The following is a 27,802-nucleotide window of genomic DNA, read 5'->3' as shown; positions in this document are numbered from 1 at the left end:
TTTAGATGTGAAAGTTACTAATCACTGATGAAAAGTCTGGACTACATTAACATTGAATAAAATATTTATTGTGACTTCTTCCCCTGTGACATAAGATCGTTTATTTTTCCGAGCTCTCCAAATGATACAGTTGCTGAACCTCTTTCAGCTGGTCTCGCCTGAAAATAATAAATGTGAAGAACATTATGAATAAATATCTACAGCTCTAATTAAACCCTTTAATGCTGTCTTATATTAAAAAAAAAAATCCCCCACCCTAAGTAAATAAATAAAAAGAAAATGGAAACATCAACCCAGGAAGAAAAGTGATCAACATTAATAATAATACCTGTGAATCATGATATTTCCATCCTATCATGTAATAGATCTGATATGTGGCAGGCACAGAACCATCCTCATTTCTGTACATTTCTATAAAAACAAATCATGGTTAAAGTCTGAAAAAAATGCAAGTAGGGACAAAAAAAACCTGTTCAAAAAAAGTATGTCCTCCAAAAGAGAAATGAACATTAGAATACTCATGGGATTCTGAGAAAGGCTCTTGTGAAAAAGTCCTTAACACTGAGAAGCTGACAGTAAAATGGGGCTTCGGGGGAAAAGGATACACAGCCACAGGATCTGTGTTTTGAGAGAAGGACAAGAAGCCTGAAGGTGCCTTACAAAGAGCAGTGCGATTTTAGGGGATAAAGACGACGGGCACGGGCCGGTCTCGAGGCCTGGCTGGGAGGACAGGCGGCCTCCTTACCTTGGTACACTGCGGCCGCTGCCAGCATTGTGTCTCGGTGCAGGAGGGCCTTTCTGTTCCAAGCACAGTTACTCTCACCCATCCCTAAAAACACACTAGAGGTTTGAGATGATTCAGCAAATACCTGAGCAGCTCAATAGCACAGATTTAATCTTCTCTCATCCAACGGAATACCCGTCCCTCATCGCTGACAGTCACGTAAGATAAATAATCTCATTTTGCTCTCAGATCATAGTTAGTGACCCTCAGACAAAGCTACTTGAAGCTTCTGGGTAGTGAGACAAGTCAAATTTCAGGAGGCAAGCCCCATAAGCACACTTTATGTGGCAGCAATGGACTATGGTAAGCCAGCTGGGCCAAAGCAAGGCCACAGGCCCCCCAGGTGAGTCATCAGGAGCCGGCAAGTGTCTTTCTAGTGATGCCATGCTTCACGCCCTTTTCAGCGGCTCTTTGAAGGAGGACAGGACATTGGTGCAACACCTCATTCCTTCTAAGCCATAAATGTAAGTATGAACGTGAAACCTGGAAGAGGGTTTGAAGACTCATTGAACTGGGGTCTCCTGCATTGCAGGTGGATTCTTTACCAGCTGAGCTACCAAGGAAGCCTGAAGACTCAAGTCATACCAAAAAGTGTTTTCAGATTTTACAACATTTTACTGATCCCAGATTAGCAAACAATTATGTGCATTCTCTTCAGGGGCACTTTTCTTAATGTTTTAACACTTATTTTTAGATTTCTTTCCTTCAAATTGATAGCTAAAAGCGAGGATTTATGTTCTCTTCTTGTTCACTAAAATTTAATGTTATATATTTAATATTTTTAATGCATACAGTCAAATGAAATTACTTTGAAAGCCCACATTTTAAACTAGCTTGCAAAATTAAAAGAATCAAAATTAAAAACCCTTTACATTTATTCTCTATATATTATATGATCAAAAATCATTTTCTTAGTTTTGTTTTTCTACTTTCAGAAGAGATACCAATAAAATTCCCAATGTCAATGTTCTTTAGTTGTTTAAAAGTAATAGTCTCCCAGGTTTCCAATGGCCTTATGAAAAACAATCAACAAATTAGATGGAATGAATAAATCTGTTTGCTTTCTCCAATCCCAAAAGGTCCTTATTATTCCCTAAAATAATGAAACTCTGATACTAAAAGTAATGTCCCATATCCTGTGAGTAAAACAGTTCCAATTCATTAAGAACAAGAGACATAGTGTACAAACTAGCATTAATAGAGGAATCTATGAAGAAGAGGGTGGATCTTATTCTTGCAGTCATGAAGTAGCTAGATGACCTTAGATTCATCACTCGGGGGCCTCAAGGTGGCCAGGCTAGATGATCTCTAAAGGCTCCCAACACTAACATCTTAACCCATTACACAATCCAATATAAAAAAATTCTCCCACATAACGACCGCCAACTGCAACAAGAGACCAGAGGCACACTGGGACTCGAACTGGAAGGATTATTGTTGCTGACAGTCAGCGGTGCTGTGGAGCTTTCACTTCTCCCTAACTTCCCATCTGCTGCGACTTATACAGTAGAGGCCACACCAGTGAAAAAAAGGTTTAATTTTTTTAATGGAAGTACTTAATGCACCAGAAATTCTAAATGCCTTCTAAATAACTGGCACTGTGCCGTGCTAAGTCGCTTCAGTTGTGCCCGACCCCTTTGTGACCCTACAGACTGTAGCCCGCAAGGCTCCTCTGTCCATGGGGATTCTCCAGGCAAGAATACTGGAGTGGGTAGCCATTCCCTCCTCCAGGGGATCTTCCTGACCCAGACAGGGATTGAACCCATGTCTCTTACGTCTCCTGTATTGGCAGGTGGGTTCTTGACCACTAGCGCCACCTGGGAACTGCAAAGAACTGGTATAAGGATATACTAATTAAGATTATTAGGCACGATGCTTTCTGATACAGAAACTCAAAAACACTAATGTTTTACTAACAGTTGCTGGGGACACCTACCCTTCCCTCACATGAGAACCTTCTCTTTAGAGAAGCAGTGTCATGTGGCACATGAAGTCTAGACTTTAGGATCATAATTCCAGCTCTGGCCTTTAAATAACCTGGGGCAAAGTCATTTTAGCTCTATTAAACTCAAGTTTTAACACCTTTATAACACAGCCTGGTAGACCTTTCCTGGAGACCACCCGGGAAACACATCTGGGGTCTTCTGACCGGCTCTGGGCTTTGGGATAACAGAAGGAGTTGGGAAACAGGTAATTGTTTAAGACTTTCAAAGTGTTTTTAAGGTCGAGTTCAATTGCTTATTTAAAAAAAGGTCTAATTTATTATGGTTTACTAGGAACAATACTGAGTATTGTCTAAAAAAAAATAACAACTGAACTTACCTTAAAACTACTGTGAAAGCCTCCAAAACTTCTCATGTGTTCCTTGGCTGATATGCAACTTGTTTTGCAAAATTAGGTCAATGTTCTGGACTTTCTTCTGTGAATTAATAATAGCAGCTTAAATGAGAAACAGCACCACCGCCAAGAAAAGAGTGTAACATGATGTAACATGCCGAAAACCCACGGGACGGTAGCACCGTCTTCCGCTCTGCAGAGCAGCACCCCTGGGAGTCTGCCAAGCGCCCCCTCCAGCACTTGCCCCTCAACCACCCTCCTTCCCACGCCAGCTGCCGCGGGGCTCTCCAGGGGAGAGTGGCCGGCATCTCAGGATGTGGCTCGAGCACTTAAGCAAGCACTTCACATTGGGCTAGTCACTTCTCTGTGCCCAGTCTCCTCATGCCAAACAGGAGGGGTTAGCCATGCTAGCCGGTCTCCCCTTCCTCACGAATAGGCCTCATAAACGATGCTGGAGGGTGAGCTTGCTCACACATCAATCTGACTGTCGCTCCTCAGCACGAAATTCTCCCAAGAGACTGCAGCACTCCCCTGATAAAGTCTAGAAAAGCCTCTGATGGACTCACCTCTGTCACTTCCCATCATCCTCCCATTCTACATATTTGAGCAATGCTGAATTAAGATGCAGTTTCCCAGTTAGGAAAGTGGAGGCTAAGAGTCCCCTCTGGAGTCTCCATGATTTTACACAGGCCTCTCTCTTGGCCTGGAATGCAAGGCCCGACCCCCAGAGGGGCACCCACCCCTTCCTTCTATCATGAACTCATTTTAGCTTAGATGCTGCCTCTTCTGCAAAAGCATCCCTGATTCCCTAAGCAGACTTAGGGATTTTTCTCTGTGTTTCTCCCTGCACTTTGTAAAAAGAATTATCCCACTTTACAGTTAATAGCACATGTCTATCTCTGTGTGTCTCTTTCTCTACTAAAGCATACATTCCTTATGATCAGAAGCTGTCATTTCAACACTGGCTCAGTCGGCTGCACATGGTAGATGCTCAACAAACAGTGAGTGAATGAATATAAAATCAACCAGGTAATGTTTCTATCAACTTTGATAAATATTATTTTCACAAGTTATCTTTAGATAATTCCTCTTAATCCTCTTAAGAATAAGAAACATTAAAGACTAAAAGACATGATTTGTGTAAAAGGCTTTACAGTAAAGAGAAACACTGGCAAAGCCGCTTAACGGTGAATATTATGCAACAGTTCCTCAAAATATATGACTGAAACCATCAGGGGGAGGGAAGGGGAGGGGTTATCAACTGGAAAGGGGCAGGAAGCAATCTTTGAGGGGCTGAAAAGGTACTAGTCCGTGGTTTATATAATACTTGAAAATACAGGCAGCTGTACAGTTAGAATTGGTGCATTTTACTGAACACCTTGGTGAACGCCTATGCTCTGTGAAGACCCAGACCATTTGGCTGGCCCCTTCTCCCACTCCTGCTGTCGGACATCAGGCTCCCAGGCCCTCCTCTGATTCAGCGAAGGGTCTGGCACTTGGCTCAGCTTCCCTCTGTACCCCAGGTGGTGCCACCACCCTGGAGGACTTCCAGGTTAATAACTGGCAAGTACCAGGGCCTCTAAGACTTCTGAGTCTCCTTACCACCAGCGGGATTCTCCATCACGCCACCTCGGACATTACACCTGTAATGTGTCCTGGACGAGTCAGCACTTGTTAACTGCTTCACTTCTAAAATCACCAGTCCAAACATCCCATTTTCTGACCATATCCTCCTTCCTTCAAGCATCTTCATGTATTTCAACTATGATCATCTTCTGACCTCCTCTACTTTCTCCCAGTCCATCAGCTCCTCCTCCCTCTTCTTTTTTTTAACTACTTCCTTTTTCTTCCAGCTTAGATTTCTGCCCTATGACCTCAGTTACACTCTTGGAATTCTCTTTTGCCTTTGTCTTCTTGTTACTCTCAATTAGTAAAGACCCAAGCCAGACTGATATGGCTCCGTTTGTACCAGGTCCCTGGCTGCCAGCTATTGTCAGAGAAAGTTACAGATGCATTCGACCAACTTCAGATGCGCCCTTCAAACTTGATAACTCTCTCTGATCCATTCACCTTCCTATTCTCTACAGTGACTATATGAAATCTCTACTCATTTGCAAACCTCTGACCCTTTGAGTCTCAGTATATGACTTTACACTCTGCTTGATGGAGAGCATCGATGCATCAGACAGGAACCTCCTGCTATCAAACCAAACACCCATGACCACTGCACTGTCCCTCTTCCCTTCCATGTGGGCCTGTCCCCTTTAATCTCACCCCCTTCCACCTTCTCGGGTACCTGACCTGATTAATTGTCCTCTCTGTCTCTTCTAGAGTCACTTCTTCTATGGAAGCACTAAGGTTCTTCTAAACAACTGTTCAACAGATTCAAGTCTTGAGACTTGACATAATAAACATAATAAAACATAATAAACATAATAAAAAAACTTCACCCCATCTCCCATTCCTCTCCCCCACTCACACCTGTACCTTTGCCCTCTCTCCCCTCTTCTTCATAATCAAGTTTCTTGAGAAGACGGATGCACGCTGCCCAAGTCAACCCCCCCACCAACACGTGTCAACCTATCCCTTTCCCTCCGCCTCTCCCACCACGCCCAGGCGGACAGCCTCCCCGCGCTCCCCACGGTCACCGAAGCTTCCTCATCTCCGGCAGCGCGGGCTTTCCTTTCAGTCCACACCGTGCTTCCAGCAGCGCTTGACACTCCCTTTGTCTTGAACTCTTCAGGGTCTCTTAGTCTAGGTAATACGATCCCTTTCTGCTGTTTCTCCCTAGCACCCTGCTAGCTACACATCCTCAGTGTCTGCAGGCTCATCCTCTTCTGACGCAGTCACTGCACCGTTAGGTTCCTAAAGGCTCTGGACCAGGCCACTTTCTCTTCTCGCTTCAGGCAACTGCTTCTAATACCACCTATTCACAGTGACTCACAACGTTTACCTGGTCCACTTGCCTCCTCTGAGCTACACAGCCACACACTCAACCACCTACCTGATGTCTCATCACAGGAATTTCAGAAGCATTTCCAACCCAACATGCCCAGGCGTGAATTCAAGAGCTGTCCCTGCTCATACGTGGTTGTCTTCCACTGTTTCTCTATCAATGAAGGGTACCATCTGTCTGGCTGTGAGAGCTAGAAACTCAGTGCCATGTTTGAAACGCCTCTCTCCTTATCAGCCCACATGTAATGCATCAGCAGGAACTACCACGTTTATCTCCTAAACGTCTCCTGAATCGAATCCATTCACGTCTCAGCATCTCTACCGTCACCACCTGAGTCCAAACCACTGTCATCTCTCAGTAAGCGTCACAGCAGCGTCTCCCTATTCATTTATCTGCCAATCCACTTAAAAAATACAAATCTGACATCATGACGCCTCCCCCATTAAAATATCTCATGGGGCATTTTAAGAAAAAGACACACAATCTTAACAAAGGCTACAAGGCCCCCGTTATCCTGCCCATTTAATCAGTCCTCTCTTTTTACTCCCTATATTCTGGCCAAAATGCCCCTCTTTCCGTTCTTGCATGTTCTTTCCTGCAGCAGGGCCTTTGCGCATGTTGCTCTTCCCGCTTCGCCCAGTGGCCTCACTTCATTTTTGAGGGCACAGCCATCAGTTCCTCAGACAGGACTTCACTGACTCTCCCAGATCAGGACCTGGCCCACTTAACCCTCTGGCAACCCCCAGTCCTTCCGCAAGCCAACACTTGCTTTCTTGTGCCTGGATCCGAGCTGCCAAGCGCTGCTCGAGAAAGTCACTGAGGTGTCCTGCCATCCTCACACGTTCCTGCCGGCCTTTCGTGGGCAGTCACCAAGTGCCCCTACTGAACAGCACCTACCACAAGTCTAGTTTAACATTTATCTTTGTGGCCGCTGCCTCAGGTCGGCTGCACCCAGCTTGTATTAAAAACTCCATCAAGACAGTCCACTTTTTCCTTACCCAGAGTATCTCCAGGGCTTGGCCCCCAGTGCCTACCATAGTCAGCTCGCAAAATACGACTTTCAAAAGGGGCCTAAAAATTCCTTAAAGTGTCTCACCTTGTAAATCTTCCATCAATTCAAACATCCCAGGATAGTTAACTTGAATTTCATCAGTGTCCTATTTAAAAAGAAAGCATTATCTTCATTTGGCATTCGTTACCAACAATCTAGATTAGAGAAGTTGCAGAAATTCCCCAGACCAATCTCTCACAGTAAGCAGGGATCTTCTTTGCGATCCTCTTCGTGGGTATTATCTCGCTTACACTTGATGTACAAAGATTTCAAATTGCAGGGTAAATGCTTGCCGTTGTAACAGTAACCTTTCTAACAGTAACCTTTTTATAACGCCATCAACTGCCTCTCATTCTCCCCGTGGGATTCACACAGATCAAGTCTGTTCTGTACTCTGTAAACTACCCTTTTCTTACAGTCTTTGAGAAGTCTTCCAGGACACTATAACTTTTTAGGGGAAGGGTTAGGCTTCTAGACCAAAATCTGTAGATCCTTACGCATGCCAACTTCATTTTTCTCTACATAGTCTATATTAATCTCTCTCTCTCTAAACGTGACACCCAGAGTCAAATAGGGTCATCTCCCAAGATGCTTCCATCCTACTCCCAGGGCTGCAGCAGCATTGCAAGGACTAGTTTAGGAATGGACACACAGCTGGACACACACAGTTTATTTCTTGAGTGACCTGGTGAGCAATGGTGTCCTGTTCTTTCTGAAGTTTGATGCAGGAGTTCACTGTTGGGACAGTGGCAGAGAGCACTGATGCTCCCCAAATATCCAGGTATTCCTGGACATTTCGCAGCCCCACATATTTCTTCTGGCAAGAGAAGTGAGGTGGAGGCAGGTAATAAACAGCTAGGGAGCCTTTTCCACGGCATGTCTGGGGCAGTGACCTTAGGGGACACAAGGCCCCTATGGCACAACTATGGGATGGACATGAGCTGCCCAACTAGAATGGCTGGGATTGATAAAAACTGTGTGTTAGCCACTCAGATGTAGGAGTTTGTCTACAATGGAAACTAACACTGAATATATGACACTTCCTTTTCTCACCTAACTGTGCTATCAAAATGCTGCACTTATCTCAAACTTTATTTTATTGGCACTACTTTTGAAGCATCCAGATCTTTTTGTTGTCTGTAGCTTTATCTAATAATTGTTCAATTTTGGACTTAATGCTGCACAGAATCAAGTACAAAACCCTAAAGTACAGTTATCAAAAATATCCATTTTAATTCCTAAAGAAACGTAAAACAAAATGATCAGTTACCATTTTTTCCTTATAGATAGTAATTTTACGTGTCAAAATCTGAAATGCATACTTTGACTCAGCAATTTGACAGACCTGCCGAGATTATGTGTAAAAGAAAATTCATGGCAACACTGTTTGAAAGAATATAAAGAACAAACAAACTGGAAACAACCTAAATGTCCATTAAACAGAGAAAAGGTTAAATTAAGTGCAACTATTCAATGAAATACTATACAAAAAGTGAAAGTGAAAGTTGCTCAGATGTGTCCAACTCTTTGCAACCCCGAGGACTTTACAGTCCATGGAATTCTCCAGGCCAGAATACTGGAGTGGGTAACCTTTCCCTTCTCCAGGGGATCTTCCCAACCCAGGGATCGAACCCAGGTCTCCCGCACTGCAGGCGGATTCTTTACCAGCTGAGCCACAAGAGAAGCCTGAAATACTATATAGCTGTCAAAAAAGAATGTGGTGGGTATATGTTTGTAGTGGAAGACCTCCAAGTTATTGACAGGGGGAAAAAGAAGACTGCATATAGAAAAAAGAAAAAGTATATATATTGTTGTAGATGTATGTTTAAGCGATATAACTGCACTCCAATCTGTGAGAAAGTATGTCTGAAAGGACAAACAAGACAGTTGACAAAACGCATCCACGTGGAGAGGGACGGCAGGGGGTGAGGTGTCAGAAGGCAGGAGGAGACCTCCACTCATTTTAGACCTGCTGTGTTACTCCTCTGTGTGTTTTTCTTTTTCTTTTAAACACGTGCATGGATTAACTTCTATATGCACTTTTTAATAAGACCATCTCTGGATAGGCCATTTCTTCTATATATTTTTCTACATTGGGAATATATTTTTAAAAAGAGATTTTAAGATGGAAAAAAAAAAAAGAATTCCTTCTAGGCTGATGCCTACCATTAAACAATATCCTGTGAAAACATTTCAATGAAACCAACTAAAAGCACCATCTCCTCAATCAAAAGAGTACCAAAATAGCCTTGTCAAAGGTCTTATTCAAATCAAGATGGAGGATAATATTCACAGTTTTCTCCTAATATACTAGTCTGGAAATGATTCTGAAAGGAGATGAGTTTCGCTTAGAATGCCAACTAATTAAAAAAAAATTCATTAAGAGGGTCATATATGTAAATATAATTATATGATATTAATTTAACTTGATTTCATTTTAAAAATAAAAATCCATTGCAATATAAAAGTAATATATCTAATGTTATATGCAACATAAACCTGCATAATTGATTATATGAAAGCTTTTTTGTATAGGAGTTTTTGAAAATTAATCAGGATACAATGTTAAAATAGCACTTTGGAGACAATGTATATGTCTCCAGGAACAAATTTGCATAAATTTATTATTAAATTACCCTCTAATTTTAAAAACTATAGAGAAGATCATGCACCAATGGGAATCTTTCCAGAACACATAACTCACTTTACAACTTAGAAAACTGCATGTTGATAACATAATTTAGCCTTCTCTTGATGACTCAGGATAGAAGTTTCATTTCTCTCCTCACGGGCGACAACCTTTAAGTCCTCTAATACTCCTACTGAGCCGTCTGACCAGGCACGAGCTCCTCGCATCACCCCATGAGGGCTGTGCCGCCTCCTAGTCTGGTGTCTCTCCCCTCCCCTCACAGCCCCTTCCCAACATCAGAGGCCCTGCTAGTCTGCGCCCCTTGCTTTCTGTCAGAGCGTGGATGGGCATGAAAGCCATTTGGATGGGCTGATTTTATGGCATATACTCACACTACACCTCCTTAAAAAGCTATTTTAATTTTAAGCCTGTCTAACCTGATCTAACCCTGGGCCTCACGAAGGCACATTCCCTCACTTCCGCCTCAGACGACACCACTTTCCTTGAGAGCTGGTGGGAGAGGCTGTGCTGTGAACGCTCCTGACACCTCCTTCCGCCCCGTCGGGGAAGCTCTGTTTCTCGTGGTACACCCACTCTGGATGTAAGGGTCTGAAGGACAAGCATGTCTTAGAAAATAGCCTCCCTGCTAACTGAGGTATTTTCTCTTTTTGAGTTACTTATTTAGGTAATAAATACTAAAAATTTTACATTCCTACCTTGTGTCAATCAAGATAAAAAGAGAGAGTATTTCTGAACCGTGTGATTAATGGGTTACTCGATTCTCTTGATAGTTACCACAGTCAGAGTATTAAAGCCAGCTCTCCCAAGCAGATGTCCTAAGTCATTGACTGCAGTGAAAGGGGAGACGTGCGGAGAAAAGCCCCCTTCCCTTTCTGTTTCCGCTAACTGTAAGGAACACCGGAGTTCAAAGAGCGTGTCACCTCCAAACATCGCACCAATGAACACTCCATCTGGTTTCAAAACATAATGAATCTGTAATAAATACAAACAACAACATGATTCAAAATTTCAGACACAAAAATGTTAAGAGAATAAATACATGGAATCTAGATTGATATTTCATGATTACAATTCTTATTTTGTCAAGTTAAAAACCAGGTAATTTAATAAATAATACTTAAGACACCAACTATCAGAAAGACTCTGCACGATATTATTGTAAAGACATAAACATTTACTGATAGTGTTATATCTACAAAATACGCTATATGCGTTCAGATTTTCTAATAGTAGATAAAACTCACTGTTTCGACCAGTAAAATATTGAAAGAACAAGATTTTTAAGGGTGGTAGGTTACAGAAATCACTGTCTTCCCTGCATCTGTGCCCTTAGACATGTCACTTTGTAACAGCCCCCATGAGCAGAATCTGGACCAGCCCCACGACTTGCTCTGACCCAAGGAATGCAGAGCAAGTCACAGCGTGGCAGTGGGCTCGATGGCCTTGCTGCTTCCGCCGGCTCGCTAGGAGCCCCGTGTTCGGGCCCCGCTGTGAACAAGCCTGAGCCGGCCTGCTGAAGGGTGACAGGAAGAGATGCAGGCATCAGCCAGGAGTCCAGCTGAAGCCATCTGACAGCTCCGGGACAAGCCACCCCCAGGTCAGACACGCGGGTGAACCAAGCCAGTCCCAGATCCCTAACTCACAAAATCATGACTTACTTTTTTAAAACACAAAGTTGAGGTGGCTTATTAAGCAGAAAAAGCTGATTTATAGGGAAGCCATTATGATTCACAACTAAAATGTCCTGTAACAGTTTAGTTAAATATTAACATATCAATTAATTTAGTTACACCCAGAGTTAAGGAGAAGTAACCAACTTATTTTTCAGCTGTAAAACAAAAACAATTTTTAATTGGTAACTTAAACAAAACAGTAGCGACACAATTCCAGAATCACAGATGTTTACTCAATGACTCTTGGAACTACAGTCTGTAACTAGTTTTGACTCTACTTTCATACAGGGCAAGGTGAACTCTGAAGTAAATCTGAACCCACCTCATGGTTCAGTTCAGTTCAGTTCAGTCGCTCAGTCGTGTCCGACTCTTTGCGACCCCATGAACCGCAGCACACCAGGCCTCCCTGTCCATCACCAACTCCCGGAGTCTACTCAAACCCATGTCCATCGAGTCGGTGATGCCACCCAGCCATCTCATCCTCTGTCATCCCCTTCTCCTCCTGCCCCCAGTCTTTCCCAGCATCACGGTCTTTACAAATGAGTCAACTCTTCCCATCAGGTGGCCAAAGCATTGGAGTTTCAGCTTCAGCATCAGTCCTTCCAATGAACACCCAGGACTGATCTCCTTTAGGATGGACTGCTTGTATCTCCTTGCAGTCCAAGGGACTCTCAAGAGTCTTCTTCAACACCACCATTCAAAAGCATCAATTTTTCGGCACTCAGCTTTCTTCACAGTCCAACTCTCACATCCATACATGACCACTGGAAAAACCACAGCCTTGACTAGACGGACCTTTGTTGGCAAAGTGATGTCTCTGCTTTTTAGTATGCTATCTAGGTTAGTCAAAGCTTTCCTTCCAAGGAATAAGCGTCTTTTAATTTTATGGCTGCAATCACCATCTGCAGTGATTTTGGAGCCCCCCAAAAATAAAGTCTGACACTGTTTCTACTGTTTTCCCCACCTATTTCCCATGAAGTGATGGGACCAGATACCATGATCTTAGTTTTCTGAATGCCAAGCTTTAAGCCAACTTTTTCACTCTCCTCTTTCACTTTCATCAGGAGGCATTTTAGTTCCTCTTCACATTCTGCCATAAGGGTGGTGTCATCTGCATATCTGAGGTTATTGATATTTCTCCCAGCAATCTTGATTCCAGCTTGTCCTTCTTCCAGCACATCATGGTAGGCTACTCTAATTCAAGTATACATCTTGAATGTATATTTAAATTATTATGAAGCAATTTTATATAAAACAGTGTATAAGCAAACTGACTGTAAAAATCTTTTTCCTTCAGTCTCTTCAGTGTTACTTCTCTTGGCACCAAACTCTCATAGAACTAAAGTACCTAAAATGATTAGTTTGTTTCTACCTCAGAGGGCTTATCAGTTCCCGTAGGTTTCACAAGAATGACTTCCCAATCTCTACCTTGAGCCTGGACAGCTTCCCAGGATCCTATATTTATCTTTTGGCTGCCAGTGCCATAGACATTTGTCTCTTGGCAAACGTACCCCTGCTCTTCCCCATGGCATCCAACATACACAGAACACATATTCTCAAACCAACTCCACTTTCCAGCTGCTATATTTCTGTTAATTACCATCTTCTAGTCCCTTTATCTGATCATTACCATTCTTTCCCCTGCTGCCGCCAAGTCACTTCAGTCGTGTCCGACTCTGTGCAATCCCATAGACAGCAGCCCACCAGGCTCCACCGTCGCTGGGATTCTCCAGGCAAGAACAGTGGAGTGGGTTGCCATTTCCCTCTCCAATGCATGAAAGCGAAGTCACTCAGTCGTGTCCGACTCCTAGCGACCCCATGGACTGCAGCCCACCAGGCTCCTCCGTCCATGGGATTTTCCAGGCAAGAGCACTGGAGTGGGTTTTCTTTTCCCCTACTCTTACTAATTATCTCCAGTCATCCAGACTCAAAACTTGAAGGCAAGTTTTCACTCCTGACTCTCTTTGATCTCCAGCTCTAACCAGGCACCAAACTGTTGATTCCTACTTCGCAGAGTCCCGAGGACCCCTCTCTTCCTTTTATCTCCACAGTCCGCGGGGCTGCAGAGAGTCGGGCAGGACTGAGCGACTGAACAGCTGCCACCTGGGTTCAGTTTATTTCATGCCTGGACCATGGACACGGTTTCTCTCCAGCTTAACCAACTTTCCGCATCAGTTTTCTAATCAGCAAGATGAAGATGTCTTGCAGAGTTATTTCACACATACACGGAACAGAGCAGAGTGACCAGCAAACTGTACCTGCGTAAGATACAGTAGTTATTCTCCTGCCTACCAGCTTTTTAGTCATGTCACTTTCCTCTTCAAAATGTGCTAGTGGTTCTGACCTGCATACAGAATAAACTCTCAATTGCTTACCCTGTCACTGGGTCCTCTAAAGTTGGTCCCGAGGATACCTCATCCACACCTGGCACTATGCCTCCTCCCCCAGGCTTCCTCTCTGTCCTTCTGGGCTTCTCGGCCGCTCACACATCCCATCTATCCAGGATCCTGCCTACCTGGAATGCATGCCCACTCCTAACATGACCTGCCCTTTGAGGCCTTGTTCAAGAAATTTCTTCCTCTTGAAGCTTTCCTAGGCCACTCCAAGCCACAGTGATCGCCTTCTCTCCTCTGAACATAATGCTTTTTACCCACCCCTTCTTTACCTGTTTGCTGATAAATATCAACCAACAGACATTTATCAGCAATGTCTTAGTATAAAGCATGGGCGAAGCATGGGCTCCTACTCACAAAAAATTTATAGACAATTAAGGAAGAAAAGAAAGCCACACATTAAATTTCTTATGATAGCAATACTATTTTGAATAAGTTTTAAATATTTATGAAAACTTTAGTAACATCTCCACTGTTACATTTATAGTATTCTCTGGGAGCGGGGAGTCACCCATATACTTCCTAACATGGCAAAGGGTACCAAGTGTATCCAGCCCACAGAAGATAATAAATTTTTGATTTGCTTCCATTTCCAATTGTCAAAAATGTGAAACAGAAACCATCTATAAGTTTCTGTGTAAAAATAGGCACGTCTATAATTTGCTAATAATAAACAAAATAACACAGGCTATTAGAAACAGCACTAAGTTTCTTACCTGTTCAAGTGCTCTAGGAAGGTCATTCACCCAGTGCAAACTAAAATACGAAAACAGATATTTGTTTTAACTTAATCTGTATAGCCAATTAGTACAAGAATCACTAATATAGCAAGCCACAGAAAAGGTGTAAATTTGCATGTTTGAAACTGCACGTCAAAATTCACTGATAGTTGGGACTTCCCTGGTATAGTCCAGTGGTTAAAGCTCTATGCTCCCAATGCAGGGGGCCAGGTTTAATCTCTGCTCAGGGAACTAAGATCCTGAATTCAGTGGCCAAAAAATAAACTCCTTAAGAAAAAAAATTCACTGACTGTTTTCATATAAGTTTTAAAATAAAAATATTAGGGGATAACCTTCCTTTTGCTATAGGAGAAACCTTTAATATTACTTTATAACTTTAGAGAATAATACACCTAATTTGAGGGCTTCCCAGGTGGCACTAGTGGTAAAGAACCCAGCTGCCAATGCAGAAGAGATGCAGGTTCGACCCCAGAGTCAGAAGATCCCCTGGAGGAGGGCATGGCAACCCCATGGACAATGGCAATCCCATGCACAGAGGAGCCTAGCAGGCTACCATCCATGGGGTCGCGAAGAGTCAGACATGACTGAAACGACTTGGCACACACACACATGCGTATCTATTTTTAACATACATATACTTTTAAAAGTACAAATGGATTACCAACCTTAAACTGCTAACCACCAGGTCAAATGTATTTTCTCTGAAGGGAAGAAATTCTTCATCAGCTAAAACACTGACAGTAGGAATTTCTGTTTCTAAGGCATTTTTCTAAAGGTTAAAAATAAAAGTTCAAAAACACATTTATATAACATCTTAATTATTAACACAATCATTGTTTGTTAAACATAAGTTATGTTATATTTACTTGAAAGTTTCTAGTTCTTAAAAATTAAAAAAGCAGCCAAAGAGAAAGCACTAAAAACTATATCTTAAATGACACTTAAGATTGGCTGGAAAAAATGGCTAGCTGTTTGGAAAAAACAAATGGGATAACATCACACCAAACCAAATCTCAGAAAGCTGAAAGTCTCAGTGGAATAATCAAAGGCAAAAAAGTATGAGGAAAATATGGGTGTACACTTTAGATTCTTAGACGAAAATGCCAAAGTAAACATGACTCAAAACCCAGAAACTGTAAGAGGAAAGAGCGATATGCTTAATGATAAACCGATCAAAAACTTCTAAAGAGCAATAAACAATGTAAACAATATATTTGGGAAAAAATTTACAAAATACACAAAGAAAAATGAATATTCCAGAAGACAAGTTCTTACAAACCAGCTAGCATAAGAACAGCCAGGTAGAGAAAGGAGCAAGGGACAGGCACATCACAAAACTACTGACAAAATTCACAGGTTAAAAAATACCCACAGCCAAAAGATATCAACAGCTGTCTGGTTGCTCTAAGCAATCGGAGAAATGCAAATAAAAAGGACAAAACTCTACTTCCCACCTATTAGACTGACAGAGACAAAATAATTGGCCTGTTGCTGCCAACGAGAAGGAAGAAAGAGGGCCTTCATTTAAAGCTGTTGTTCTGTCTTCAAAGGACAGTCTAGAGTTGGATATTAAAAACTGAAAGGTGAACATCAATGAGTCCACATACTCCACTCTTGGGAATGTATTCCCAGGGAGAAAAATAAATCAAACACAGAAAGTTGCTTTATATAAAGATGCTCACCGCAGTGCTGGTTATTGAGAAGCTAGAAATTTAGTAAATAAAGCATGGAATATTCCCACACTGGAATACTACATGTGTGTGTACATTTATCACTGAAACAAAAGAATGGCATGTTAGCATAATACTGTTTATATAAAGCTGTGATGGGGACACAACTATATATCTACAAAGACACAGATGAAAATGTCACCAGCAGTTGTCTCTGAGTGGTGGGATTAATGGTGATTTTTCCTTTCCCTTTAGATTTCCTATACTGTTTAATTCTTCTCCATTTGTAGTATAATCAGAAAAAAAAAAAAAAGCTCACTTCATTCCGAAGGAAACAAAAATAAAAAGTAAAGAACTAAAAACCAAACCAGGAGATCAGAAATCAATAGTATTGAAAAGCTACCCACCAAAGCATTTTCTGCAATGTCTGTTTGGAAAAACTTTCCAACAGTTTCCTGCAATGCAATAAAGTTGATTAGATAATACAAAAAGACAAGCAAACAAAAGAACCCAGTAACAAGTAAAACAAAACAACTGTTGAAACTGCTGAAGGAAAAAGTGATAATTTGATTAATTTTCAGCTCTGTAAGGGTATTTTTCTGCATATAGTTAGTATGGTAGACAAACACCTTTAATAACATATATTATGTTACATAGAATTAAATCTATGCAGCCAACCCTATATGTAATATATTTAACAGTATTTAATAAAATAGAGAACATAGGTGTGAATAATCAGCATCTTTGGGTTCAGGTTTTACGTGGTAACTTTTCCATAATGCGCTAAGAGCTAGTCCCCATTCCTGTGACACAGAAGATCTGGAATGGTTTTCCTGCCTTTGGCTGTTATTCAAAGAGATTGCAAAGAGTAAAGAAAGCCCTAACAAACAGATGCTTGGGAGGCCTCGGCGGCTGCACTCCCCTCTGTTTCACGCGTCCTACCTTCCCTCCCAAAGCAAAGGGCAGCACGATACTTCTTGCTGAGATGGCCACTTTCCACCGTGCTCTCGCTCCCCCAGGAACCTGCTCTTTCCTCCCCTACCTCTCCAGTCTTCAGTCTCTCTCTCCTGCTTCTCCTCCCCTCACCTTACAATGGGAATAAGCTTCCCAATCTTGGAAACTCCCACCTCCACCCACCTTACGCTGTCCTGTTTGTAAGCCACAGCACTACTTCTCGTGGAGTGCCCCTAGATTCTCGGTGATCTATTTCCACCCTCACTGCCCTACTCACAGCCACAGCCGCCTGTTCCCCCTGCTCCCAGTCCTACTGCACTTGACCTCTGAGAGGCTCAGCACTCCTGACAGCCTCCTAGAAACCCCCAGCACTGTCCTGCCCTGCTTTCCCTTCTCTGTGAGAAACGCCAGTCCTCTCTACTTCACCCTACACACTTCGAGAAGGTGCCTGCCCACAATGTGGAGAGGCTACCTTACCTCAACACCCTACCACTATCTGGAGGCTGCTGATGAGCAGAGGGCAACTGGTATGCGGTACATGTTTAACTACAGCTCTCAAAAAAGAAAAAAAAAGAAAAGTGCCCTGAGCTGCAGGGTCTGATGATTTCCATGGCGCAACCAGCCCGACAACGGTGAGTTTCACGCTACCAAGACAAGCTGTCAGCGGGGCACTGGGAAGAGAGGTGCAAAGCGGTCTGTCTCGAAAGCCAGATCCAGCACCTCAGCACGAGGGGTGAACATTAGGTGGGTCAGATCATCTCTGCTTGTCTCTCACTTGAAAATTTCAACTAAGAGACTGGGAGATGGGGCGGCCGCTCCCAGACTTGGTGGAGCGTGTAGACCTCAGGGGAAGGCTGGCGAATGTGTAACAACTGGCTTTGGGCGGGCCCTGCTTTGTAGCATTTGCCAACTTCCCTAATGTATAACTCCCACCATGGCTGACTTGAAGCTGTTGAAACAATGTCCCTAACACAGAGTGGGGAGAAGATGCTAACAGCCAGTGCTCACCAGTCAGGAGGAGGCAGGCGCAGCACACTCAGAGTCCGGGTCTCACATTCCGATCTCACGCTCTGCCCGAAGGACACCAGGGACAGACCGTGGGGCGGGGGCGGGCAGAGGGAGAAGCCAGCCATGTAGCACGTGAACAGGACCTCCACTCCGATGTGTCGAAGTCCCCACCCTTGTGAGACCTGGCTGTGCTTCCAGATCCTTGAATAGTGCGAGAGCCTCTGAGCAGTGAATGTCCTAGTATCCGAACTGGCTTCAGGGGATTTCTGCTTCGTCTTACAATCCACTGTCTTATTAAGACACTTGCCATCTTCCTTACTGGGCTTCCCAGATGGCAAGAGTGGTAAAGAACCCAACTGCCAGTGCAGGAGATATAAGAGATGTGGGTTCAATCCCTAGGTCGGGAAGATCCCCTAGGAGGTGGACACAGCAACCCACTCCAGTATTCCTGCCTGGAGAGTCCCATGGACAGAGAAGTCTGGCGGGCTACAGTCCGTAAGGTCAGAAAGAGTCAGACACCCTGAGGCAACTTAGCATGCACGCGTATCTTACTTACTTTTCCAGGCAACTTTGCTGGCTCCTCCTCATTCCTCCACCCCTAAACACAAGTGTGGAAGGTTCCCTTTTATACCCTGGCCCCAGAGAGCTCATCTGTTCCACCACGGTCTGTAGATCCTACCAGGTCTTCTCTACATCCCTTCCTTTATATCCTGCTGTCTCCATTGGTGGCTGGCCTTTCTCTCTCATGCTACACTTGCCTTTGACACAGCCCTCTAATTGGTCCGCTTCTCTATACTCTGTCTTCTTCAATCCCTCCTGCAAACCATCCCCAAACTAACCTTCCTTAAGCGTCGCTGATCACACCCGACAGCTTTCCACTTCCACCTTCCCTCCAGCCATGCCTTAAATTCCAGTCGCTATGAGCACCAATCCAGATTCTAGTAAATCTCCGGTCAGATTCTGTGCCTTTCAGAAGTCTCTGGTCATATGAACTCCACTGATTTTTCCTTTCCCTTCACTCATGTTGCAGTTTAATGACTGTACCAATTCCATGGCATTTATTATTATCAGTTATAGTATTTTCAGAGATTCATCAATACCCCTCCCCTATCTTGGCTCAAGTGTACACTTTTTCGTAAGTAGATTTGATATAGAAATCCCACTTTGATCTGTGTCCAGCACAGTGTTCTATATAGAGAGGCTAAAACAATTAATGAATGTTTTTTGGTCTGAATTACAAAATGAAAAATAAAATACTATAGACATTAATAAAGACTAATCATATTTAATTTCACACAAAAATGTCCAAATGATGAAGTAAATACTTTCCATAGATAAAAAAATAAGCTTAATCACATGTAGCAAATGAATGTCAATGTGATTTTTATTGTGATTTATAAAAAAAATTTGAACAAAGTGGGAATAACACACAATGTATTGTATATAGACTTAGAGAAACTACCACTGTATAAAATGGATTCAAAGAAAAAACTCATTTAAGAAAAAACACAGGAGTAGACATAAAACAACCTTTGGTTCTATCACTTAAAAAAGCAATTAAAAAAAAAACAAATGAACAATTCTGATGTCATCAAAATCTAAATATGAAACAAACTGAATTAAGAAAGCTGTTCCTCCAAATTGGTCAATTTTATTTCTCCAAGTAAATTAAGTCATTGAATAAATATACCTTATTCAAGTGTTCTGCTATGTAACCTCTTCCACAACCAACATCCAAAGCAAGATGGAAATCTCTGAAAAACAGACACAGGAGTTATGCTTTGTCTATAATAATACAGCCCATAAAGTAATTATTAAAAACAAATTTTTCTTAAGAAAAAAGATTCTCATGAACACAACTTTCAAAGAAGTCCTATCATCTGTCTGCTCCCTCACCTCACCAGATGTCTCCATCAGAGAACACACTGGAAATGGCAAGGCTGTCTGGCCAAGCCACTCCCAGGGCCTCACAATGAATGACTTTCCACAAGGTTGCTCCACGACATGGATCTGAAGAACTGATTTAGTGCAGGTACTTAAACAGATGGGGAAACAATGGAAACAGTGACAGACTTGGGCTCCAAAATCACTAAGGATGGTGACTGCAGCCATGAAATTAAAAGATGCTTCCTCCTTGGAAGAAAAGCTATGCCAAACGTAGACAGCGTATTAAAAAGCAGAGACATTACTTTGCTGACAAAGGTCCGTCTAGTCAAAGCTATGGTTTTTTTCCAGTGGTCATGTATGGATATAGGAATTGGACCATAAAGAAGGCTGAACGCTGAAGAACTGATGCTTTTGAGCTGTGATGTTGGAGAAAGACTCTTGAGAGTCCCTTGGACTGCAAGGAGATAAAACCAGTCAATCCTAAAGGAAATCAATCCTGAATATTCATTATAAGGACTGATGCTGAAGCTGAAGTTCCAATACTTTGGCCACCCAATGTGAAGAGCTGACTCATTAGAAAAGACCCTGATGCTGGCAAAGACTGAAGGCAGGGGGAGAAGATGATGATAGAGGGTGAGGTGGTTGGGTGGCATCTCTAACTCAGTGGACATGAGTTTGAGCAAGCTCCAAGAGATGATGAAGTGAGGGAAGACTGGTGTGCTGCAGTCCATGGGGTGGCAAAGAGTCAGACACGACTCAGCAACTGAACAACAATTTCAATCTGATAATATACTCAAAGAATGAAGAGAGTTAATGCAATTAACATGAAAATATGTGGCATACCTATCAGGAACTTACTACTTATCCCTATTTCTCAACTTTGTTGAGGCAGCAGACAACTTAGAAATTACTACGTGAAATACTATGAAATATAACATGATAAACTAAAACTCAAACAAACCATCAACTAAATAACAGCTAACTTTTACGGAAATCTTATCAGGTTCAAAGCAGTGGGCTAAGTGTACAGTTAAGTATGTCAGTCCAAGGTCATTCAGCTAATAAGCAGCACTCAGACTTGAATTCAGTCGGAAAGAAGCCTGACCAGAACTCTTATCCACTATGCTATGCTATCTCCTCCAAACATATCATCTCACACTAAATCACTTTACACATCCAATTGTGGATCATAGGTTTATGAAAAATTTGTGACAATTTTTAAAGAAACTTCATGCACTAATAAAACTTTTCCTATTGGAACTGAGAGTCCCTTTGAAATTTCTGTTAAAAACCTATGTCACAAGTATAGAACACCAGTACACAGCTGGAGAACCACTGGTGAGAGAACATCTAATATACCTAATGTCCTGTGTCTTGACTGTGAACACAGGCAGTGTGGCCTGGGAAAGCATACAGCCTTTGCAATCACAAAGACATGAGTTAGAATTCTAGGCTTGCAATTTACTGGCTCTGTGACCACAGACAAGAGATTTAATCTTGCTGGATCTCAGTTTCCCCATCTATAAAATGCGGTTGGTATGAGAATTTTATACAGCATATAAAGTATTTAGCACAGTACAAATGTTCAACAACAGTTATTTAGGAGTTACTAATATTATTATCATGGATTGTAACAGTATTAAGTGAGCCTCAGAAAGCACAAATAAGACATTTAATAATCGTCTGTGTTAGTTTTAAAATCTGAACATAAGATCAATGTTGACAATAAGCTATTCTTGTTAATAATAGATCAGTGTAAGACATTTTAGATTGATATTTTTAATAATTTAATTCCAAAGAGTTAACTGTTATTTTAAGACATGCTTTTTTAGCTGCAATCACAGTCCTCTCCACAGACTTGTGTTTTGCTGAGTATTATGACATAGAAAGATTACAAAATTCAATCTGATTTGGAAAGTTTAATGTTTCATTTATTAAATTGCAAATGACCTAAAATCCAGACAAATGAATGCTGCTGCTGCTAAGTCACTTTAGTCGTGTCCGACTCTGTGCAACCCCATAGACGGCAGCCCACCAAGCTCCGCCGTCCCTGGGATTCTCCAGGCAAGAACACTGGAGTGGGTTGCCATTTCCTTCTCCAATGCATGAAAGTGAAAAGTGAAGAGTGAAAGTGAAATCGCTCAGTCGTGTCCGACTCTTCGCGACCCCATGGACTGCAGCCTCCGTCCACGGGATTTTCCAGGCAAGAGTACTGGAGCGGGGTGCCATTGCCTTCTCCAGACAAATGAATGACTACACCATAAAGAATTAGCTACTTTTCAGATTTTTAAAATAATGAAACTAATGAAGCAGATTAAATGAAGGTGGTTTTTGCAACAATGAAGAATTTTCTTTAATTTTATGAAACTGATTCACCCCATGACTCTTTCAAGTAGCCAGGATATATCTAAAATATGATAGCAAGAGTTTGCAATTTTACAAAATTTCCCTTTTTATTTTTATTTTTTTTATAAATCTATATAGTTTTATTAAGACAAAAAACTGACAGTGTTGATATTAAGTTTACATTTAAGCAAAAGTTTTCACAAAAACCTATCACACGCCCAAAAATTACAATGGAGTTCTAGATGCAGGTCAAGACGATGTCAACAACTGATGGATCTCATGACTCAAGACAGTGTTTGGGATTTTAGTTGATTCTTAGGATTAAAAAATTTGTTTTGTTTTAAAGTGAACCACTGCCCCGGTATAAAATTAAATCTCCTCCTGAGACCAGGGCTTTTGAAATCATTCAACTCTTGAACTTGAGCTGTCAGTGACTGAACCCTGCCACCAATGGTTTAAAAGTTCAAAAAACAGAGGCTCCAAGAGTTTTCCACCCTATGAGCACCAGCTCTGTTTTTCCCCACTCGCTTACCTCCTATGCCACTCTCTGCCCTTCCCTAAATACTTCACCAGTGGCTTGGATGGAGATGCTGATATTGGTAACTTCACAACAGGAAAAGAAAGGGTCTTCTTGTCAATTTCATAAGCAGCACCTCTAAGACAGAGTGATCTGCCTGTGTACACACTCCAATAAGACTCTTCCTCCTCAACCAGTTCCCATCCCCCAAATGGCAGCTTTGGTAGCTTCTTAGTCCTTTGTTGGGAATAGCATCAAGTTCAGGCAGGGAGTACCTTGGCTTCTAAGTTTCAGGCATTCACAGCTTTCAAACAGTCTCTCACAGTCCTCATTTAGGTTGCCAGTGACATTTTTTGAAAGGATACAATATTTTGGACACAGAACCCAATCATCATTAGTTGTTTGTTCTTTTGTTTCACCATTTCCCCAAATTTTAACAAAAATGATCCTAACCCATCTCTCTTCTTTCCCACCCCACCCACCCCAAATAATACACCAGTAATAGCCAAAAACTACACACATGCTACGCTGTGAAAATGCAGAGTTAACACTATCGGGAAGAAGGCTGAGTGGGTTGTGGAGATGCTCTTTGAAGATTTACAGTATCTCTTTCTCTCCCACATCCCATTCTGCATTTTGTCCTTCATAGAAGGCCCTTTGCTTTTTTTTTTTAAGCAAAGTTCAGAGCGAGTTGCCTTGAAACACTGACCCTCTTTCCCCTCCACTGGGATGGGTGTGCAAACTATACAGCATGGAACGGCTTTAAAGCACTCGGGCTGCTGGAGGGCACAGAAACTATACTGGCTCTCCAAAGGACATCTTCTCCAGCCACCTTTACGGTGTCAAGACGAGTCGAACTCCTCCTTTCCCCACTTGAAACCCACAGTCAGATGTGACAGGGGCTGGTATTCAAGAAAGTTAATTCTTGTCATCTTTTTTGTCATCATCCTGAGGGGTAAGAATGCCACGTCAGCCTTTCCTCATAGAAGGATATGGCAACCTGCGGGCACTTGACATTGGCTTCCTCGGCAGGAAGCAGGTCAGCCTCATCAGCGTTCTTCCATTTCATCAGGAACATGAGTTCTCCACTGCAGTCCGTAGCTCCAATAATCCGCTCTGGTTCCAAACCCCGGGCAAAGCCTCACGGCTTTTCTGACTCCTCTTCCTCTTTGGTTTGCTCTCCTCCCCCTTATCTTCCGAATCAGAATCAGCTTTGCGCTTGCCTCCCTCTGATTTACCTGTCTCGTGTGCTGTCTTCTGTGACTGCAGAAACTCAGCAATGAGGTCAGGGCAGCCCAGGTTCTCTTCTGGTTCCCATGTGTTATCCTCATCTGAGGACCCCTTCCACTTTAGCAGGTATTCCACTTTGCCCTTCGCCACTCGGCGGTCTAGGACTTTCTCCACCACGTACTCTTCCTCCTCTTCTTCCAGCACCTCCTCCACTTTCTTCTTGTTTTGTTTTTCCCCATAGTGCCCGCCAGCTTTCTGGTATAAAGGATGGCGCTGCTCAGAGTAGAGCCCACAGCCCGAGAGGAATCGCTGCCGCGCTACCGGCGGGTCTTGTCCGGCCGGCCGGGGGAGTGGCGACCAGAAAAGCAACAAGCCGGGCGACCGCTGTCGAGCCCCCTCACTGAGGCGGCCTGCCGCGGGCCCCTGCCTACGGCCCTCCCCTCAGACGAACAAAAGAGCAGCATTTCCCTTTCTAAAAACAGACAAATGTAATAAATTCACCTCATATTGGTCTAATTTAATGGATATCTTTCACAAAGAAAAGCACAAAAAGTGATTTGCTAATATCACAGAGCAATTCTATAGCAAAGCCACTATGTAACAGGGGTTTCTGCTACCTGTGAAAGTGAAAGCATTTAACTTTTCAAGTCTCCAGAAGTTGTGCCGAAAGTGAAAGTGTTAGTCGCTTGGTCATGTCGGACTCTTTATGACCCCATGGACTGCAGCCCGCCAGGCTCCTCTGTCCATGAGATTTTCCAGGCAAGAATACTGGAGTGGGTTGCCATGCCCTTCTCCAGGGGATCGTCCCAACCCAGGGACCCAACCCCGCTCTCCCACACTGTAGGCAGATTCTTTACCATTTGAGCCACCAGGGAAACTGATTGTATTTTATTATGACAGTCATCACTTACCTGGCTATGTCATACACTCGATCAGCGATCCGACTTCCAACCTGACAGATTACAAGAGGCAATGAATGATGTACAAAAGTAAAGATGAGTATGTTTAACAGAGAAGTTAACACTTTCCCAGTAATCAACAATCCATAGGCTACTTATATTTCAACATGTTGAGTTCCCTTTATCCCTTTTTCAATTTGACCTCAGCAACTTTAAAAATTCTGAATAGGAACATCATAAATAAAAATAACCAAGGAAACACATTGAGTTAATTACCTCAGAAGTCAACTTAAGGAAAGAAGACTAAATTCTGTATATCTATGACTTTATAGTTCATGTGCTGCAAGAGTGCAAAGACAAAAAGCAACAGGATACCCTAATTAAAAAAGAAAAAGGCAACAGAAACATAACAAGCATATCGTCCACAGATACTAGTGTGAGATACGTGAAAGTGAAAAATTAGTTAGCTGGGGATTATTACAGATCAATGTATAAGTGATCATTTAACAAAAACTAATTATTTGGTAACTATTAACAAATTTTGTGGAACTCCTAAATGGATAAATAACTTTTCTGCGCAACATCTGCAAATTAGAAGTCTGCCACATTTAAAGAAACCTCTTCAATCCCAATCCAGTTTAAAAGAGGTCATGAGGCTTTTGCTGGGCTAGGTTCATGCAACAGGAATAAAGATGTGGGAGACTAATATTCCCCCACATTCCACTCATCCCCTTGTAAACACTGCAGAGTCTCTACTAGGACTTGAAAGTTCAGAACAGAATATATGTATATTTTCTTTGGGAAGTGAGGCAGGGAGGAAGGGGGAGTAGACTCCCAGAGGAGTTCACTTTGTGCATCACTACTGATATGAAAACCTTTTATTATTTTAACAGACTCTCATACACTTTACCTCATTTATTCTAGTCCTAAACAATGGTGAGGCCTCAGTCAAGTTGTAATCCAGGTGCCTTTCCTGGAAAAGAGTGTCTGGAAACTCACATCTTCTAAATATTTATATGTGTCACCCTGAGAACAGAGTCAATCATCTGATCTGGCCAGGACTTGCACAGGGTTCTGCCCAAAGTAGGAGCTCAGGAAGTGTTGGCTGCAATGGCTTCAAAGAGCTCGTCACACTTGATTTCAATTTTGGTCTATCCCTGAAGAAGCACTTACATAGGCCTGAGCTCTGTGCTGCCTGTCCAGAGAGTAGAAACCGGGCTCAAGTCCCTAGTCCACCTGGGTAAAGAGGAAGAGGTCTCTCAAATCAGCGCAGACAAATCAGAGATCTTAATTCATCTTAATGAATCTTCCTAAAAGATGAACCAGATCCCATCACTTCACTGCTGAAAACCATTCAACAGCCTCCCATTCCTCTAGACTCTAGAGCCATGTTGGCCAATAGAAAAACAATCAGAGCCACATGAGCAACTTCAGATTTTGGGGCGAAAGTGTTGAAAGTGTTAGTCGCTCAGTCGTGTCCGACTCTTTGTGACCCCGTGGACTGTAGCTCACCAGGCTCCTCTGTCCATGGAATTCTCCAGGAAAGTGGATTGCCATGCCCTTCTCCAAAGGTTTTCTAGTAGCCATTTTAAAAAGAGTAAAGAAGTTGATCTTCACCCAAAATATCAAAATAGAGTTTCAACGTGTAATTAATATAAAAATATATTAAGGAAATATTTTACATCCTTTTTTCATATTAATTCACTGAAACCCACTGTACTTTACACTTACTGCACATCTTAAAGGGACATATCAAGTGCTCAAAAGCTGCATGTGGCCAGAAATTACCACATGGAATGTACAGCTGAGAGAGAGAAGAAAATCCAAAGTTCTTGCCCATTAAGGCCCTCCTGACCTGGACACTCCCTTACTCCCACTGGAGCTTTCCTGGAGGCCTTGACAAGGCCCTTTTGGCTTCAGGGCCTCTGGGTTCCTCTTTCCCTTTACCTGCAAGGCTTCCCCGACATCCCCCAGATCCCAGTTTGATTAAAGTCTTGTCTCGTCGTCTGCCCCCAATCAGCGCAGTCACTTCAAGAATTCACTCCACTATCTGGCCTTACTTAATTAGCTGAAATTACCTTTTTTGTTTACTGTCTCGTCTTTCACAAGAATGAAATCTCTTGAGGGCACTGGTCTTGCTTTGCCCCAGGTATACCTGTAACTCAAGTACTATCTGCCAAGGGCATGAATAAATGAATGAATGAATCGCACCTTGCAAACACCGGCGCCCGGCCCTGCGCGATTACAGCAGGGGCCCAGACAGGCAGGGCGGCCGCTCAAGGTCACAAGGCGAGGTGGCGGCGTTCGGGTCCTGGCCGGAGCTCCGGGACCCGAAGTCCAGGCGCTGAACCACCCTCCGCGCCGTCTCGCAGACTCACCTCCTCCTTCAAGTAGTCGAACTTCATCGGCTCCGGCTGCTGGGCCGCCCAGTTCTTTTGCTTCCTCTTCAAATCCCGATCGAAGATGTTGAAGGCTTTGGGCGAGCCACCACCACTCGGGAAAGAGGCGCCAGAGGCCACCGTCCTGAGGCTGAAGTTCTTCACGGGGACCCCGGCCGCCGGCAGCTGCCGCCACGAGAACCGAAGCGGGGTGAGCAGAGCCATCTCCAGCTCCTACACCCCTAGCCGGCTCGGTTATTGAGCGCATGCGCCGAGGCTAGGGCAAAGACGCCAGAGCACTTCACGGAGGGAAAGCGGAGGAAGTTTGG

The 27,802-nt window shown here is 42.9% G+C and overlaps 1 protein-coding gene and 1 pseudogene across 2 annotated transcripts; both read right to left on the bottom strand.

Annotated features, from left to right (window-relative positions):
- Window positions 1-46: 46 nt before the first annotated feature.
- NDUFAF5 (NADH:ubiquinone oxidoreductase complex assembly factor 5) lies at window positions 47-27,802 on the bottom strand. Of its 2 annotated transcripts, none has more exons than XM_020908782.2 (11): window positions 27,474-27,802; window positions 25,108-25,148; window positions 19,907-19,970; window positions 16,662-16,709; window positions 15,250-15,353; window positions 14,561-14,600; window positions 10,553-10,750; window positions 7,174-7,234; window positions 746-829; window positions 329-411; window positions 47-158 (listed from the first exon to the last, which is right to left on the bottom strand). In XM_020908782.2, the coding sequence occupies exons 1-11, from the start codon at window positions 27,696-27,698 to the stop codon at window positions 66-68; spliced, it is 1,041 nt and encodes a 346-aa protein (XP_020764441.2). In that variant the 5' UTR covers window positions 27,699-27,802; the 3' UTR covers window positions 47-65. The 2 variants fall into 2 exon arrangements, with proteins under 2 accessions (XP_020764441.2, XP_070328007.1); XM_070471906.1 differs by lacking the exon at window positions 27,474-27,802 and adding an exon at window positions 26,269-26,293.
- On the bottom strand, window positions 23,457-25,056 carry LOC110136026 (chromobox protein homolog 1 pseudogene; annotated as a pseudogene).

Source organism: Odocoileus virginianus, chromosome 9, assembly GCF_023699985.2.
Source record: "Odocoileus virginianus isolate 20LAN1187 ecotype Illinois chromosome 9, Ovbor_1.2, whole genome shotgun sequence".
NCBI classification, from domain to species: domain Eukaryota; kingdom Metazoa; phylum Chordata; class Mammalia; order Artiodactyla; family Cervidae; genus Odocoileus; species Odocoileus virginianus.
The sequence above is the reverse complement of the archived record's forward strand: the minus strand, read 5'-3'. Positions and strand labels throughout refer to the sequence as shown.